Source organism: Schistocerca gregaria, chromosome 3 (assembly GCF_023897955.1).
Source record: "Schistocerca gregaria isolate iqSchGreg1 chromosome 3, iqSchGreg1.2, whole genome shotgun sequence".
Classification (NCBI taxonomy): domain Eukaryota; kingdom Metazoa; phylum Arthropoda; class Insecta; order Orthoptera; family Acrididae; genus Schistocerca; species Schistocerca gregaria.
Genome location: NC_064922.1, coordinates 779,853,239 through 779,867,329, shown reverse-complemented (window position 1 = coordinate 779,867,329; position 14,091 = coordinate 779,853,239). Strand labels below are relative to the sequence as shown.

The following is a 14,091-nucleotide window of genomic DNA, read 5'->3' as shown; positions in this document are numbered from 1 at the left end:
TGTGTGGGCGAGCGTTGTCATGGAGAATGTGTACCCCCTTGCTCAACATCCCTCTTCTCCGGTTCTGAATTGCACGTTTGAGTTTTTTCAGTGTCTCACAGTACCCGTTAGCGTTAATTGTGGTCCCAGCGATTCAGGTCCGAGACTAGGTGAAAGAAGAGGTTCATAATTTTCTGAACAACGTGGCGGCGAGTTGGTGTGACATGGACATACAAAAACTGCCGCAGCGTCTACAAAAATGCATTGACAGAAATGGTGATTATGTCGAAAAATAGCTAAATGTTCAAGCTGTAAATTGATGTAAACAATTGTAGAAATAAACGGGTCTATGTACTTATATAAAAAAAATAGGAGACTCTATTTTGGGATTATCCTCGTAAGATATGTAAAAGAACCAAGAGAGAACAGTAAGGTTGGAAGCAACGAGTGCTCGGATTAAAAAGAGTGTAAGGCAGGGACGTAATCTTTCGCGCCTATACTTCGAAGAAGCAATGGCGGAACTACTAAAAAAAATGTTCAAGGGTGGGATCAAAATTGAAGACGTAAATACTTCAGTTCTAAGATTCGGTGATAACGTCGCTATCCTCAATGAATACGAAGACCTACAAGAACTGCTGGGTGTAATGAACAGTCTAATGAGTACAAAATATGGATTGAGAGTAAACCGCAAAAAGGCAAAAGTAATGAGAAGTAGAAGAAATGATAACGGCGAGAAAGTTCATATTAGAATTTGTGCCCATGAAGTAGATTAAGCAATTCTGGTAACGTGGAATCAAAATTACCGACGATGGAGGGCGTAAAAGGCAGACTACCACAGGCAAAGAGCGCATTCCTAGCCAAGAGAAGTGTACTGGTATCACACATTGGCCTTAATTTGAGGAAGATATTTCTACGTATGTTTGTTTACAGCACAGCATTGTATGGTAGTGAAACATGGACTGTGGGAAAACCTGAACAGAAGAGAATCGAAGCGTTTGAGATGTGGTCCTACAGAAGAACATTGTAAATTAGATGGACTGATAAGGTAAGAAAGGAGGAGTCTCTCCTCAGAATCGACGAGGAAAGGAATACAAGGAAAACAATGACAAGAAGAATGGACAAGGTGGTGGGACATCTGTTAAGACATTACGGCTTAACTCCCATAGTATTACAGGGAGTTGTAGAAGGTAAAAACTGTAGAGGAAGACAGAATGGAATACACCCAGCAAACGACTGAGAGCATAGGTTGCAAGTGCTACTCTGAGATGAAAAGAGTGGCACAGAAGAGGAATTGGTGGCAGGCCGCATCAGTCCATTCAGAAGACAGTTGAAGGAAAAAACCGTTTTATGAACTTGGCATATGGAAGCTCGTATACGAATTGAACCGTTTGAATGTCCGTTTACTGGCTAGTAGTTTGTGTTGCAGAGGTGTCTCGAGCCCAGCGGACCCTGACGAGGTTTGCAGCGGAGCAGAACCTTCACCGTCGCTTCATATGGCACTTCGGGTGCAACAACTGTTCCCTCACGATTGCAGTGGGGCGCGACAGTACACCCTGGGCTCTCGCAACAGCTGACTGCTGGAGGGTCGGTTTGTTCCCACGGGCCTGTGCTCCATGGGAATTCAGCGAAAGCTGCCGCTGTCAGCTGCTGCCTGTACACCGCGCAAGGTGCATCGCGTAACGGAGGGGCAGCATGCCTGCAGCCTCGCAGCGGCTGCGCCCCTGTGGTTTAGGGACTCCCCCCTGGCCACTGTGATGACCAGCCAGTTCCTGCGGCAGATGCGGAACCACCCCGCGTAGCCCCCTCGCTTCCGCTCCCCGCCCGAGGGTCCTAATCACGAACGGTGCACGTACAATGGGCGCCGCCGAGGGAATTCCTCACCGTTTGAATTACGCTCGCCCGCCCTGCTGCAGACAGCAGAGCGACGAAGCGCAGGGAGACGGTCAGGTAGTAGGGGGGGACACAGTACACGATCCCCGACACTCGTCTGCATTGACGAGAGACAGAGTGCGTGGCAATACCGCTACAGTTACGCGATTCCTCAGCACCGCCTCGTCTGTGTTGGAACGACAATAAGGGGGGGCTAAGGCGATACACAAAAATTCAAATAAGACTCCAGTCACTCACTGTCGTGTCACACTATTGCGCGAAAGGAGCGATTCAACCCTTTCCAGCCTGTAGTTTCTATAAGGAACCACTGCCTTTCTATAATGATTACGAAACATACATGAATATCTGGACTGTTACTGTGTTATGTTTTGGTGTTCGTCGCCTCTGTAGCTATGCACAGACCGGAAGCCACGGCCGATCACTAGTTTTAGCAAGTACAAACAGTTGAATGTGTACTGTTGCGGCATGGGCTGAGTCATACTTGACAAATATAATAATTAGAAAGTTGGGTATCGTTTACTAGGAGTAATCCATATGGGCCGGAAATCAGTAGATGTGATGTACATGTACAAACGAAGAAATGATAATAATATCAGAAAAATTGGATGATTTATTCAAAATAAAGAGCTTCACAAACTGAGCAAGTCAGTAACGCGTTGGTCCACCTTGCGCCCTATGCTATAGAGCTTGGCATTGACTCGTCTCGTATAGGGTTCCTAAAGGATGCTACGTTCTCCGATAGCTATTCCACACTTCAAGCAAATCAGATTAGTAGTTTTTGTTACAATAAAGATGATGGACAATACTTAACTTCGAATTTACAATGGTGTCGCAAGCGATGAGCGACATGCAAACAGTCAAAGTCCTTTGTTGTATATAAGGTCCATGTAAGCAATTGGTATGGATCACACGTTACTACTGTCGTAGGGCTCGCTTCGTACTGTGCTAATACTGTGCGGCCGAGGCTGGCAGGAGCGGCGCTTTTATTCTCTTCTGCTAGAGGGAGCTCCTGTCGCGGTGGGGCCCTTGTCAGCGCGCTGTTGGCTGACGTCGTCTCAGACCCTTCTTTGCTGTTGCGTTCATCTGCGTGCCGTTGCTCACCGTTACGCCGGAACAGACTAAGTTGTTGGATGTCTTCCTGAAGGGTATTATGCCAAATTCTGCCCAATTCGAGCGTTAGATAGTGAAAAACCCGACCTGCTTCGAGGGCCCTGCGCTTAATGCTCCATGTGTTCTCAGTTTGGGAGAGATCAGGCGAACTTGCTGGCCAAGATAGGGTTCGACAAGCACAAAGACAAGTAGTAGAACCTCTCGCTGTGTGTGGACGGGCATTATCTTGCTGAAATGTATGCCCAGGTTGGCTTGCCATAGAGGGCAACAAAGTGGGCCGTACATCATCGTCGCGTCGACGTGCCACTTTGCTGTAAGGGCGCCACAGATGATAATGAAAGAGGTCCTGCTATGAAATGAAATGGCACCCCAGACCATTACTCCTAGTTGTCGGGCCATATAGGGGGCGAAGTCAGGTTGGTATTCCATCGCTGTCCAGGGCGTCTCCAAGACACTTCTACCCTGGTCATCGGGGATCAATTCCAATTGGGAGTCAAATAACTGAAAATAATGCTACTCCAGTCAATGAGATTCCAAGCCGAAGACAACGGTGGGACACCAACCTTATTGTCATCCGCCATAACGGCCCGACAACCAGGAGTGATGATCTGCGGAGGGGCATTTATTTCATAGCTAGACCGATATGGTTATCATTCGCAGCACCCTTACAGCACAACGGCACGTCGCGATATTCTACCGCCCGCTTTGTTGCCCTACATCCCAGGCCATCCTGGGCTTATATTTCAGGCGAGGGTTGCTACTGCTTGTCTTCATGGTTGACCAGCAAGGTCGCCAGATCTCTCTCCATTGAGAACGTCCGGCAGGGCCCTCAACCCAGCACATGATTTTGACAATCTAATGCGCCATTTGGATAGAATTTGGCACGATATTCCTGAGGACATCCGGCAAATGTATCAGTCTCTGCCAAACTGGATAAATGTTTGCATAAGAGCCAGAGGTGGACTAAAGCGTCATTGACTTGCTCAATCTGTGAAGCTCCTTCTCTTGAACAAGTCATCCAATTTTTATGAAACTGTAATCATTTGCTTGTCTGTACACCTACATCATATCTGCCGATTTCCGTCTCATTCGGATAATTCCTTCGTGGTGCGTTTCTCTTTCTTTTTTTTTTTTTTTTAAGCGTATGATAATGATGTGGATATATTTAGAGATATGAAGTAACTTGTGTGTATGTTAGCCTTTGTGCTCTGTGATTGCTTTTACTGTGCTCCAAACGGATCCACAGGAAGAAAGTACATCTATAATGTTACACTAGTAGGAACTTGTAAACGTGACGCAGAGTACAATGTCACTTTGTCAGAACCTGATGAAGAAATGATACACATGCATTATTGTTAAATACTGTGTCAAATAAGGATTTATTACCGATTTAATATGTTTCCACACTTGCATGTATTCCAATCCATCTTTTTTTCCAAATTAAGCACATAATTATTTTCTGTTATTGAGGCCATTTGGAGAGCAACAAGTTTTTTTTATTTATTTTTTATTAATGCCGTAACTTGGTTTGTAAAGGGTTAAAGTAAAACTGTCGCTGGAAAGGCAGAAGCCAGTCACAGATTCGTTGGATGGATCACATCGGGTGGTCACCCACTAAGGAGTTAGCTCACAGAATCCGCTTTCAGCCGATACTTTGAGTATTCCTCTTCAGTCAGCGCGCTCCATCACGCGTCGGTTCAGTGAGCCCGAAAGCGTCACGGGGGTGCTCACCAAACTAAAATTATGGTAGGAGCTACAAGAGAGGTGTTGTGCATGACGGTGTAGTTTACTGTTAAAATTTCGAGAGCGAACCTTCAAGATATATCGAGGTTGAAGACCGTGAAGGTAAAATTAGAGACTCGAGATCATACCATTCGTAAGTGGCATCGGAAAGTGAGGAAGTGGCTGTTTCACATTGCTTGCGGTATATTACAATGTCAGCTAGTATTCGGAGTAATCACCGTTTTCAACACACGCTGTTCCTATAATGAAATATTCAGCCAGGTGCCGTTATACACGGTGCGGCAAATAAAAGTGGCCCGGAGAACAGAGTTCTAGGGTACAAAGAAACAGCAGGGAAAACGAAATACTGTACTAACCTAACTATAACAGATGTTGAAAGTAACCACCATTCATCTCTTGGCACTTTTGGGCAATGGTCAGCAAGTTGCTGCAGGCGAATCGAAGCTAGACTGTTGGACTTGGTGCAGTCTCATCCGAAATGTTCTGCTGCAGTTCTTGAAGACTATGAGGGTCGTTACGATATATCCTAGACTTGAGGGCTCACCTACACAGCAATCGCACACAGGCAGATCTGGCGATCAGGGTGGCCAGCTAGGGCTGTGATGAGACTGATCTCTGCTAACAATCCTGTGAGGTGTGAAGATAGTGTAAATGTGCTCCAAGGTTCGGCCAGCTGTATGGGCAGTTGCTCCATCCTGTTGGAAATAACTATAGGTCTTTTCCTCCTCCGTTAATGTGTGGTCATATGCCTACATTTGCATTCACTCGTCCGGGCCACTTTTTATTTGCTCTACCCTGTACCTGCTCTCTACATTGTGATGTACATCTGCATAAAACGCTCTGCAAGTCAGTGCAGTGCATGGTGGAGGACACATCTATCAATATTATCAGTATTTTCCTATTCCATACGTCTATTGAGCGTGGGAGAAAATGTCTGTATGCTGACTACGCCCAATCTCTCTCATCTTTTTCTTACCGATTCCTGTGCGAGATACTCGTTGGTGGCAGTATAATGCTCGCACAGTTTTCTTCGAATAAACATTCTCTAAATTTAACCTCAAGGTTTCAAGAGAATTAAATCGGCTTTCTCCCAAGGATTCCCATTTAAGATGTCGATGCATTTCTGTTACACATAGGACCTTTTGCAATCTTAGCAGCAGCACGTCTCTAGATTCGTTCGGCGTCCACTGTCAAGCCTGCAGGACAAGAACTCCAAACACTGCAACAGCATTCCATGATTGGTCGCAATGGCTTCTCGTATGTTACTTCCTTTACATATGCACCGCACTTTCCCAGAACACTTGCAACAAAATTTCTCAAGTCTTCGATTCACCTTACCTAAGGCTACAGTCACAGTGGCACCCCACCCACAACATGGTGGATTCCGCCGCCGACCGACATCGGTCGATCTTCTCAAATCAGTACTCCACTACGTGCTCGCTCACAATGCAACCGATCTCACAGCACTAACGTACAGTATTCGGACGCCAACTGGTAAAATTCAGATCACGTTGTTTTCTTCGGTCGAATCGGCGGACGTTCTCGCACTTGAAATGTGGAGTGTGAGAAACTTAAGTTTAGTTCAAGAGAGAATGATTTTGCACTATATTAGGGCTCCCACCCTGGCCAGCCAGAAGTGTGGACACATCTAACGAATGATACCACTTTGGTGCAATTCTCATTAATTTCTGTTAGCTCCCACACCACCCCTTACTGACAAGAATAAGATGATAAACGATCAGATAAAAAAAAACTGAAACTGTAGGAATAAAGCAAAAAGGCAAGAACTTGAGGGTGTCCCGTCGTAATTATATAGAGAAATTGTACAACCATAGAAAATAAGAGGCAAATACTACAAAATCGGGCGAGGTGGCAATGCTAATCGGGATACAGCTCGGAATCTATGGACTGAAATCATAGCTTTATTGGGAACCATAGGTAGGTTAAAGCTTATCAGAAATTTTAGGCGAATATTATAACCTAAAAAATTAATTTATTCAAGTTAAGAGCATGGCGTTTGTTAGACTATGTTTATGAGGCATCCATCCCGCCCAAGGATATTAAAATAGATTCCAACCTCCTTATTGGTATAGGTTTTAAGCAGGTTTGAAGCTCTTCAATACCAACAAACTCTGACGAAGGAGTTCGGGCGTTCCGTGATCGAGCTGTCAGTGTTATCGGGTGGCCTCTCGTGATTGCACCTCTCGACCGTTGTCGGTTCCATTCTAAACAGACTGATTTTAGGTGAATCATTAGAGGAGACAAAAAGTCGCGCTCCCCACCTCCACTTCCATTTTATTTTGACTCGAGGCCAAAAAAAAAAAGGCGCCTACGTCACAGTACGTGACACTGCTGGTTTTACGAGTGCCAGCAGCCGCCTCCGGCGGGGAGCGAGCAACTATTTGACAAGTGTGTAATATTCTTGACTGAGTGACTCAATAGCAAACGACAAAATTAAGACCATTAATTGGTACCTTTTCAATTAAACATTGATTTCCCGTGGGCCTTGCACGGAGCCAAACGTTCACAAAGTGTGGCGGACAAGCCGACGAGTGTGACGTCGTAAGTTCGTTGTAGGGGCCCATGTGTCTCGTTGTCCCCCGTTTTGACCCCTTTACCGGGGCTACAGACAGGTATCTGCAAACAAACAAAAAAAGTAATTATGGAATTTTATTTCTTCAAGAAGATAATTAGAATGTTATTACCACTGCGATTACAGGGTTGACAGAACACCAACTTGATTTTAAACTTCATCACAGTAGCAACGACAAATTTATGTCGTTAGGAAGCACAATTCCTGAGAACTCAGGAGATTGAAATCGGCCTCGGCCTGGCCAACTGAGTGGCCAGCAGGCCTGGCCGCCCGACCGCGCCCTCAGCTGCACAGCCGCTCCCTTCATTTCCCCGCCGCTTATTAAAAACCGGAACCCTTCATGCGCGATGATCGTTAGCACCGAGAACTGAGCCCTCTAAAGGGCGGCTGGGACAGCTGCCACGACGAGGAGTGCGTGCTTGCTTGCTGGGGCCACAAAGAGAAAAGCATTTTTATTTGAGGCGTGAAAGCGTCCACGCACAGGGGGATTTTGTTTTATTGGAACTGACGTAACGAGCATTTGAAAGGGAAGTCTCTATTTATTTACTCTCGTCGCAGCACTTCCATAAAACTAACAACAGGCTTGCCGAACGTGTTTATAAGGAGTCAAAGGCGGCAGCAGCGGGCATTGGGAAGTATATTTAAATATTTCCAACTATGTGAAACAAGAACGTTTTCCGAGTATATTCCTTTCATTTGTCTTTCAGAAGGTTTGATGCGCTCCTCCAACTCATCGTCGACTAATCTTCCCTTTTTCCGGCACGGAACGTTTCAGTAATCATACGTAATACACTCTTAAGACAAAAAGAAAAAAAGACGCACTACGATAGAATTATCCGAAAAGGACGGAAATTGCTGGATGTGATGTACATGTACAGAGAAACAAATAATCACAATTTCACAAAAATTTATAATTTATGCATGTGAATAAGTCCGTAACGTGCTGATCCACCTCTTGACACTTATGCAAGCATTTATTCAGCCCTGCATGGACTGATAGAGTTTCACCCTCCTGAGGGATATCGTGCCAAATTTTGTCCAGTTGCCACATTAGATCATCAAAATCCGGACCTGGCTTGAGGACCTTGTCCATTATGCTCCAAACGTTCCCAAGGCCAAGGTGAGATTTGGGAAGCACAAAAAAAGCAATGGAATATAATGGCTGGGCATGAAGGGTAACAAAACGGGGCAATAGAATATCGTCGACGTACTGCTGTGACATAAGGATGCCACGAATGACACCCAAAGGGGTCCTGCCATGAAATAAAATGGCATCCCAGACCTGGTTGTTGGATCGTTTGGCAGGCAACAGTCAGGTTGGTATCCCACCACTGACTGGAGCATCTCCAGACTTAGTTCAATGCGGGGCTCATCACTGAAGACAATTCTACTATAGTCAATGAGATTACAGGCCGAAGACATGTCTGGAGACATTCTGAACAGCAGTGGGATACCAGTCTGATTGTCGCCCACCATACGGCCAGACAACCAGTAGTGACAGTATTTGGTGCCTTGCCATTTTGTAGCATGACCCCTTTTGTTGTAATTCATGGCACCCTTACAGCGCAGCAGTATGTTGACGATATTTGTTGCCCTTCATGGCAAGCCATCCTAGGCTTACATTTCAACAGGATAATGACTGTGCCTTTGCACTTGCCAAACCCTACCTTGGCTAGCAACATAACGATATCTCTCTACAGCTGAAAATCTTTGAAGCAGTATGAGCTAGACCCTCAAACCCCTGAAGATCTTACCTGCCAATTCGACAGAAATTATCACGACATCCATTAGGAGGACATCAAACAACTCCATCAATCAATGGCAAGATAAATAACTGCTTACATAAGGGCCAAAGGTGGACTAACATATTAGAAATGTGCTCAATTTGTGAGACTTTTTCTCTTGAATGAATCATCAAATTTTTTTGAAATTGTTATCAATTGTTTGTTTGTACATGTTCATCACATCTAATGATTTCTGTCCCATTCGTATAATTCCTTTATGGTGCATCTTTTTTTTCTTTCTTAGAGCGTATTTGCATTCATGACTAGTGCCCAATACATAGACCAAAAGGAACATGCTCCATGGGAAATCTCTTTATTCATCTACAATGTAAAAACTAGTAATGGTGATGGAATTGAGCAGAGAAATTTTTGTAGTGTCACAGTTGTGCAAAAATTGTTTGAATAGCAAAACTTTCACCACATGACTATTTCATATTTCATTCCGGGTACACCAGGGTCATTTTCACTTTGTAGCCATTGTCAAGCAATTCCTTATTGTCATTTTGAAATTTATTGCATTTTGTGTTGTTTTACATGACAAAAACACAATATTCATTATTGATCTTAATGTTAATGTAATGTATATGGTTTATTAGTGCCTATGAGATGAAAGTATCATGTAGGTTGTGAAAAAAGTATTACACAAGGACCATGAATAATTCATTGACATTAATGTGATGATCCCTGTATGGTCAAATAACAAATACGGCGTTCTTGATATGTAACATGACATGAAACTTAACTAATAACAAAAGGATGATAATGCATAATTGAGGATGACTAAAAAGTCGAAAGTGTATCCAGAAGGAAATAGAAAACAGTTAGGTAGAGAAAAACCGTATCATTTAGACAGCACAGAAAAAAATTTCTTGCTTTGGAATGTTTTACTGACTAGGTATACCTCACGCTTAGATAAGAATCTGTGTTATTTATGTAATTAATTACAAGGTCAACAGTGTCTTCTCTTCATCCCATCTTATGCACTTGCCTTCTTAGGCCAAAATAATTTTAAATTCTATGAAAAGAGAACTAGTTTTTTCCCCTCCAGTGTTCTGTTATTTTAATGCTTCTTCCAACTAACTCAGTTGAAACATATTGATACTAAGTTGAAAGCAGAAACAAAAGCTTGCTATAATGGTATGAAATTGTGAAGAATTCTTGGAATGGTCTTTACCCTATACAAGATGAAATCAAACTCCAATAACAATATATTTTGGAGGTTGTTTTTGGTACCAGGGACCCACAGTCTCTAGTGGCCTGTTTCATAGTAATAATTTAATTATGACTTTATTTTATATGTTACTCCAATACCTCTGTGTGTGTGAAAATACCTTCACAACAATGAAAAAAATCAGTAATATGCAATTAACAAAATTTACAGCACAAACAGAGTATGCAACAAACCACAAACAGATACACAAGTACTGTGAAGTGATAGGCACGTTGCAGGGATAGCTCAGCATAGTAGTGTTGTGCTGATCTTCCATTACATTCAATAAATCCATACAAGAGGTGCATGTTGGCCACACCAACTGTTCATTAGTAAACCTGTCTGTAACCCTGTGTATCACTGTTAATGTACCATTAACTATGTTGTAAAAACATGCCCAATACAGAACCCAGCTGCAGAATGCAAGCTTGAGGGTTGTCGGTAGCAAGTACAGTGCATAATGGAACAAGTTTGTTTCCAAACGAGCCATACGGCACAAATATTCAATATTTACACTATTGTGCATATTTTCAGTGGAATACAGATACAAAGCTACCTGGAGGTAAGAAATCAAATGAAATGCAATTACTCCGTCATGAGCCACTGGAGACCATAGAGACCTTATAGCAAAATACTCATAAAATATCCCTGAACAGGTTCCAAAATTTTGTTCATGCAATTTGAATTCAGATGTACAAGATGCCTTGTGATAAATTAAGGAACGATAAACAGTATGTTATTATAGACAAAACTAAGTAGTACCAGTTAAGTATGTTTTTGGCTCTCTGGCTAATTTTGTTTTTATTTTTTGTTTGTAGCCTGCGCGACACTCAAAACTGGAGAAGGCAGACATCTTGGAAATGACTGTACGTCATTTACAGAGTGTCCAGAGGCAGCAGCTGGCAGTAGCAGTGGCTACGGATCCAGGAGTGCTTAGCAAATTCCGTACCGGATTCAGTGAATGTGCAGGTGAAGTGGGCAGGTATCTGGGAAGACTATCCAGTGTTGAACCTGCAGTTCGCCAGCGCCTTTCTGGCCACCTGTCACAGTGTATAGCAAGCTTGCAGCAGCTCGACCCTAACAATAACCCCGGCCTGGTGGGCGTGGGAGTCACACCGACCACAACCGCTGCTGCGGGGCTCGCGCTTGTGCCACATCGACTCCCAACGGGCGAGCTAGCACTCGTGTTGCCCCACGGTCTGCTGCCCATCACTGCAGCTGCAGGAACAACAGGGGTACCACAACAGGTTCAGCACTCTGCAGCCTCTTCCACTTCTGCCTCTACAGCTGCCATCACCACCACAACCAGCACCACTGCAGATGTCACTAACTCCACAACTGTTACCACTGCTGTGTCTTCTACTCCTTCTTCTGCAATGGACAGGTCGCATCCTAGTGCATTCACTGCTGTCAACCCACGGCAGGCAGTTCGAGCACCCCCCTCACCTCTACCGTCACCTACATCCACCATCTCAGATGACGATTCACTCATTACTGAACCATATCCACCACCACCATCACCTCCTCCAGTGGCCTCCTTGGTTAGAGGTGCTGACCATAGGGCACAGGAGACCTGGCTCAAAGTTCCTGCATTTAGATTATTTCCTCTTGGTGGAACAGAGGGTGCTCCACCTTCTGTGGCAGGTGAAGATAAACCGCACCAGCAGCCGCATGTGACCTCATCCACATGTGATAATGGGTCAGGCTCACTCTCTGTTTCCACTTCATCTTCCCTACATCACCAAAACACTCCAGCTGGTGTCTCGGCTGTTGCAGAACTCAAAGTTGAGTTCAAGACAGTACCTGTCATCTCCACGGTAACATTTCCTTCTTCAAAACCTGATATTGCTCCTTCAGTACCAACAGATCAACCTCTCTCTGTGATTACTAATTTAGAATACAAAGGCACTTCTGTGTCTGCCACATGTTCCCCAGCAGTCAAAGCAGCTCCTATTCATTATGGTTCAAAGGATCCCCTGGATTTTTCCTTGAGAAGAGATGAGTATTTGCATTTCCCTCCAACCTCACTGTCACAGCCTCCACTTGTAGGCAGCAAGCGACCATTTCCCACAACAGAGCCAAGTGAAAACACTGTATCCTCTTTACTCACATTGCCACCACCAAGTAAAATTCCACATCTCTCATTCCGAATTGAGCTTCCCAATGATACAGACCAAATAAGTTCAAGCTCTCAACAGGCACCAACGTCACAAGAAAGCCATTTAGATGGAACATCTGCCTCTACGACAGAAAATGCTTCTAGCAGTAGCAGTAGTAAGGACATGTGGAGACCATGGTAAAGATTGTTGTGCAAAAAAGCAAAATGACATTTAAGTCCTATTTGGAAGCAGGGGCTTACTGAACAGAAAAAAGTGAAGAAAATTAATGTCATATTTTTTAAACCACCCATAAAAAAGACAATAATACTTTGTATTTTAAGCAAGAGTTCATATGTGCACATTCTTTGTGGCTCAAGACATTGAAGTTAATACACTAAGTCATCTGAGTCGAGGATGATTTTTAAATGTTATGGAAAAACTGTGATGTAAACTGCACAAAAGACTGAAGAACCAGTGAGAAGCTCTGCAAAGAAAAACTACCTCACATATGACATAGTAGGGAAGTTCGGCAATTGTTCTTTGTGAGGACTCCAGTTTTGCTGGTAAAACTGTGTGTTGAGAAAAAATTCTGAAAATAAGTTGCAAGTTTTGCAGCAACTGTTATGTTATTAATAGTTAAATGTTACTAATGTCTGTTTGTTTATTATTATTAGTACTAGTTCTGCACTCATTCTTTTGAGAAATTTTGCACATGGTACCCGAGGTTAGCCTCTGTACTACGTTTTTCTGTATCTAATAACAGTCAGAGTCGTAATGTTTACTTAAAATATTGCAAGCTAATTTTTCTTTCCTGTATAGTTTGGGTATTTTATAGCTAAAAAGGATGTCTAACATCCAATTTGACACTCACGCTCAACTTTTTGCGTCTGTTTTGTATGTTACAGTTTGTGTATCTTAAAAACCTTATAAATGCTTTACAACACTGTGTTAAATCTATGATGTAACTTGCTTAGATTACACAAAAACATTGCTGTGATTTGAATGGCACACAACATATGAAGATCTACAGACATTAGAAAATCCAAAAAGAAATGCATTCAAGATGGTTGTGTTTTGTCATTCACTTTAATAATGGCTTAATAAAAATTGTATTTCTTCGTTTAAAATGTAAATAAAATATTGTAATTTTTTGTTACTGTTAATAAAGACATATATGAAAAATAGCTTATTAATGTGGCCACACTGGATCCGTGAAATACAAACGACCCACTACAGGCATATTTCTAGATCTGTCGAAGGCTTTTGATGCAGTGGATCACAAAATATTGCTGAAAACAATTGAAAATTATGGTATCAAAGGACTTGTAAATGAATGGATTGCATAATTTCTAAGCAATCACATACAAAAAGTCAGCATGATGTACACTAACAAATGACTCAGTTCAGTAATCGAAACTCTACCTAGTAGTAAAACTGTAAAACGAGGCATACCATAGGGCTCAGTTTTGAGACCTCTACTCCTGTATGTTAATGACCTGAGTTTGAATGTAGATGCACACAAAGCCATAACATGACACAACAGCACTATTCAAATGAGAGAACACAGAGGCAGTTCAGGAAGCTGCGAACTTGGTTACAGAACAGCTTGGCAACTGGGTTACAAGCAACAGATTAACCATCAACACTAAAATAATTTCATTTAACTTTTACACCACAGAAAGT

At 43.1% G+C, this 14,091-nt stretch overlaps 1 protein-coding gene across 1 annotated transcript in view; it reads left to right on the top strand.

The window, feature by feature from the left end:
• LOC126355888 (protein deadpan-like) overlaps positions 1-13,586 on the top strand; it is a 53,275-nt gene extending 39,689 nt beyond the window's left edge. Inside the window, exon 4 of the mRNA XM_050006393.1 lies at positions 11,128-13,586. Coding sequence (XP_049862350.1) covers positions 11,128-12,609 — 1,482 coding nt within the window. The 3' untranslated portion in view covers positions 12,610-13,586. The remainder of the gene's footprint in view (positions 1-11,127) is intronic.
• The last annotated feature ends 505 nt before the right edge of the window (positions 13,587-14,091 follow it).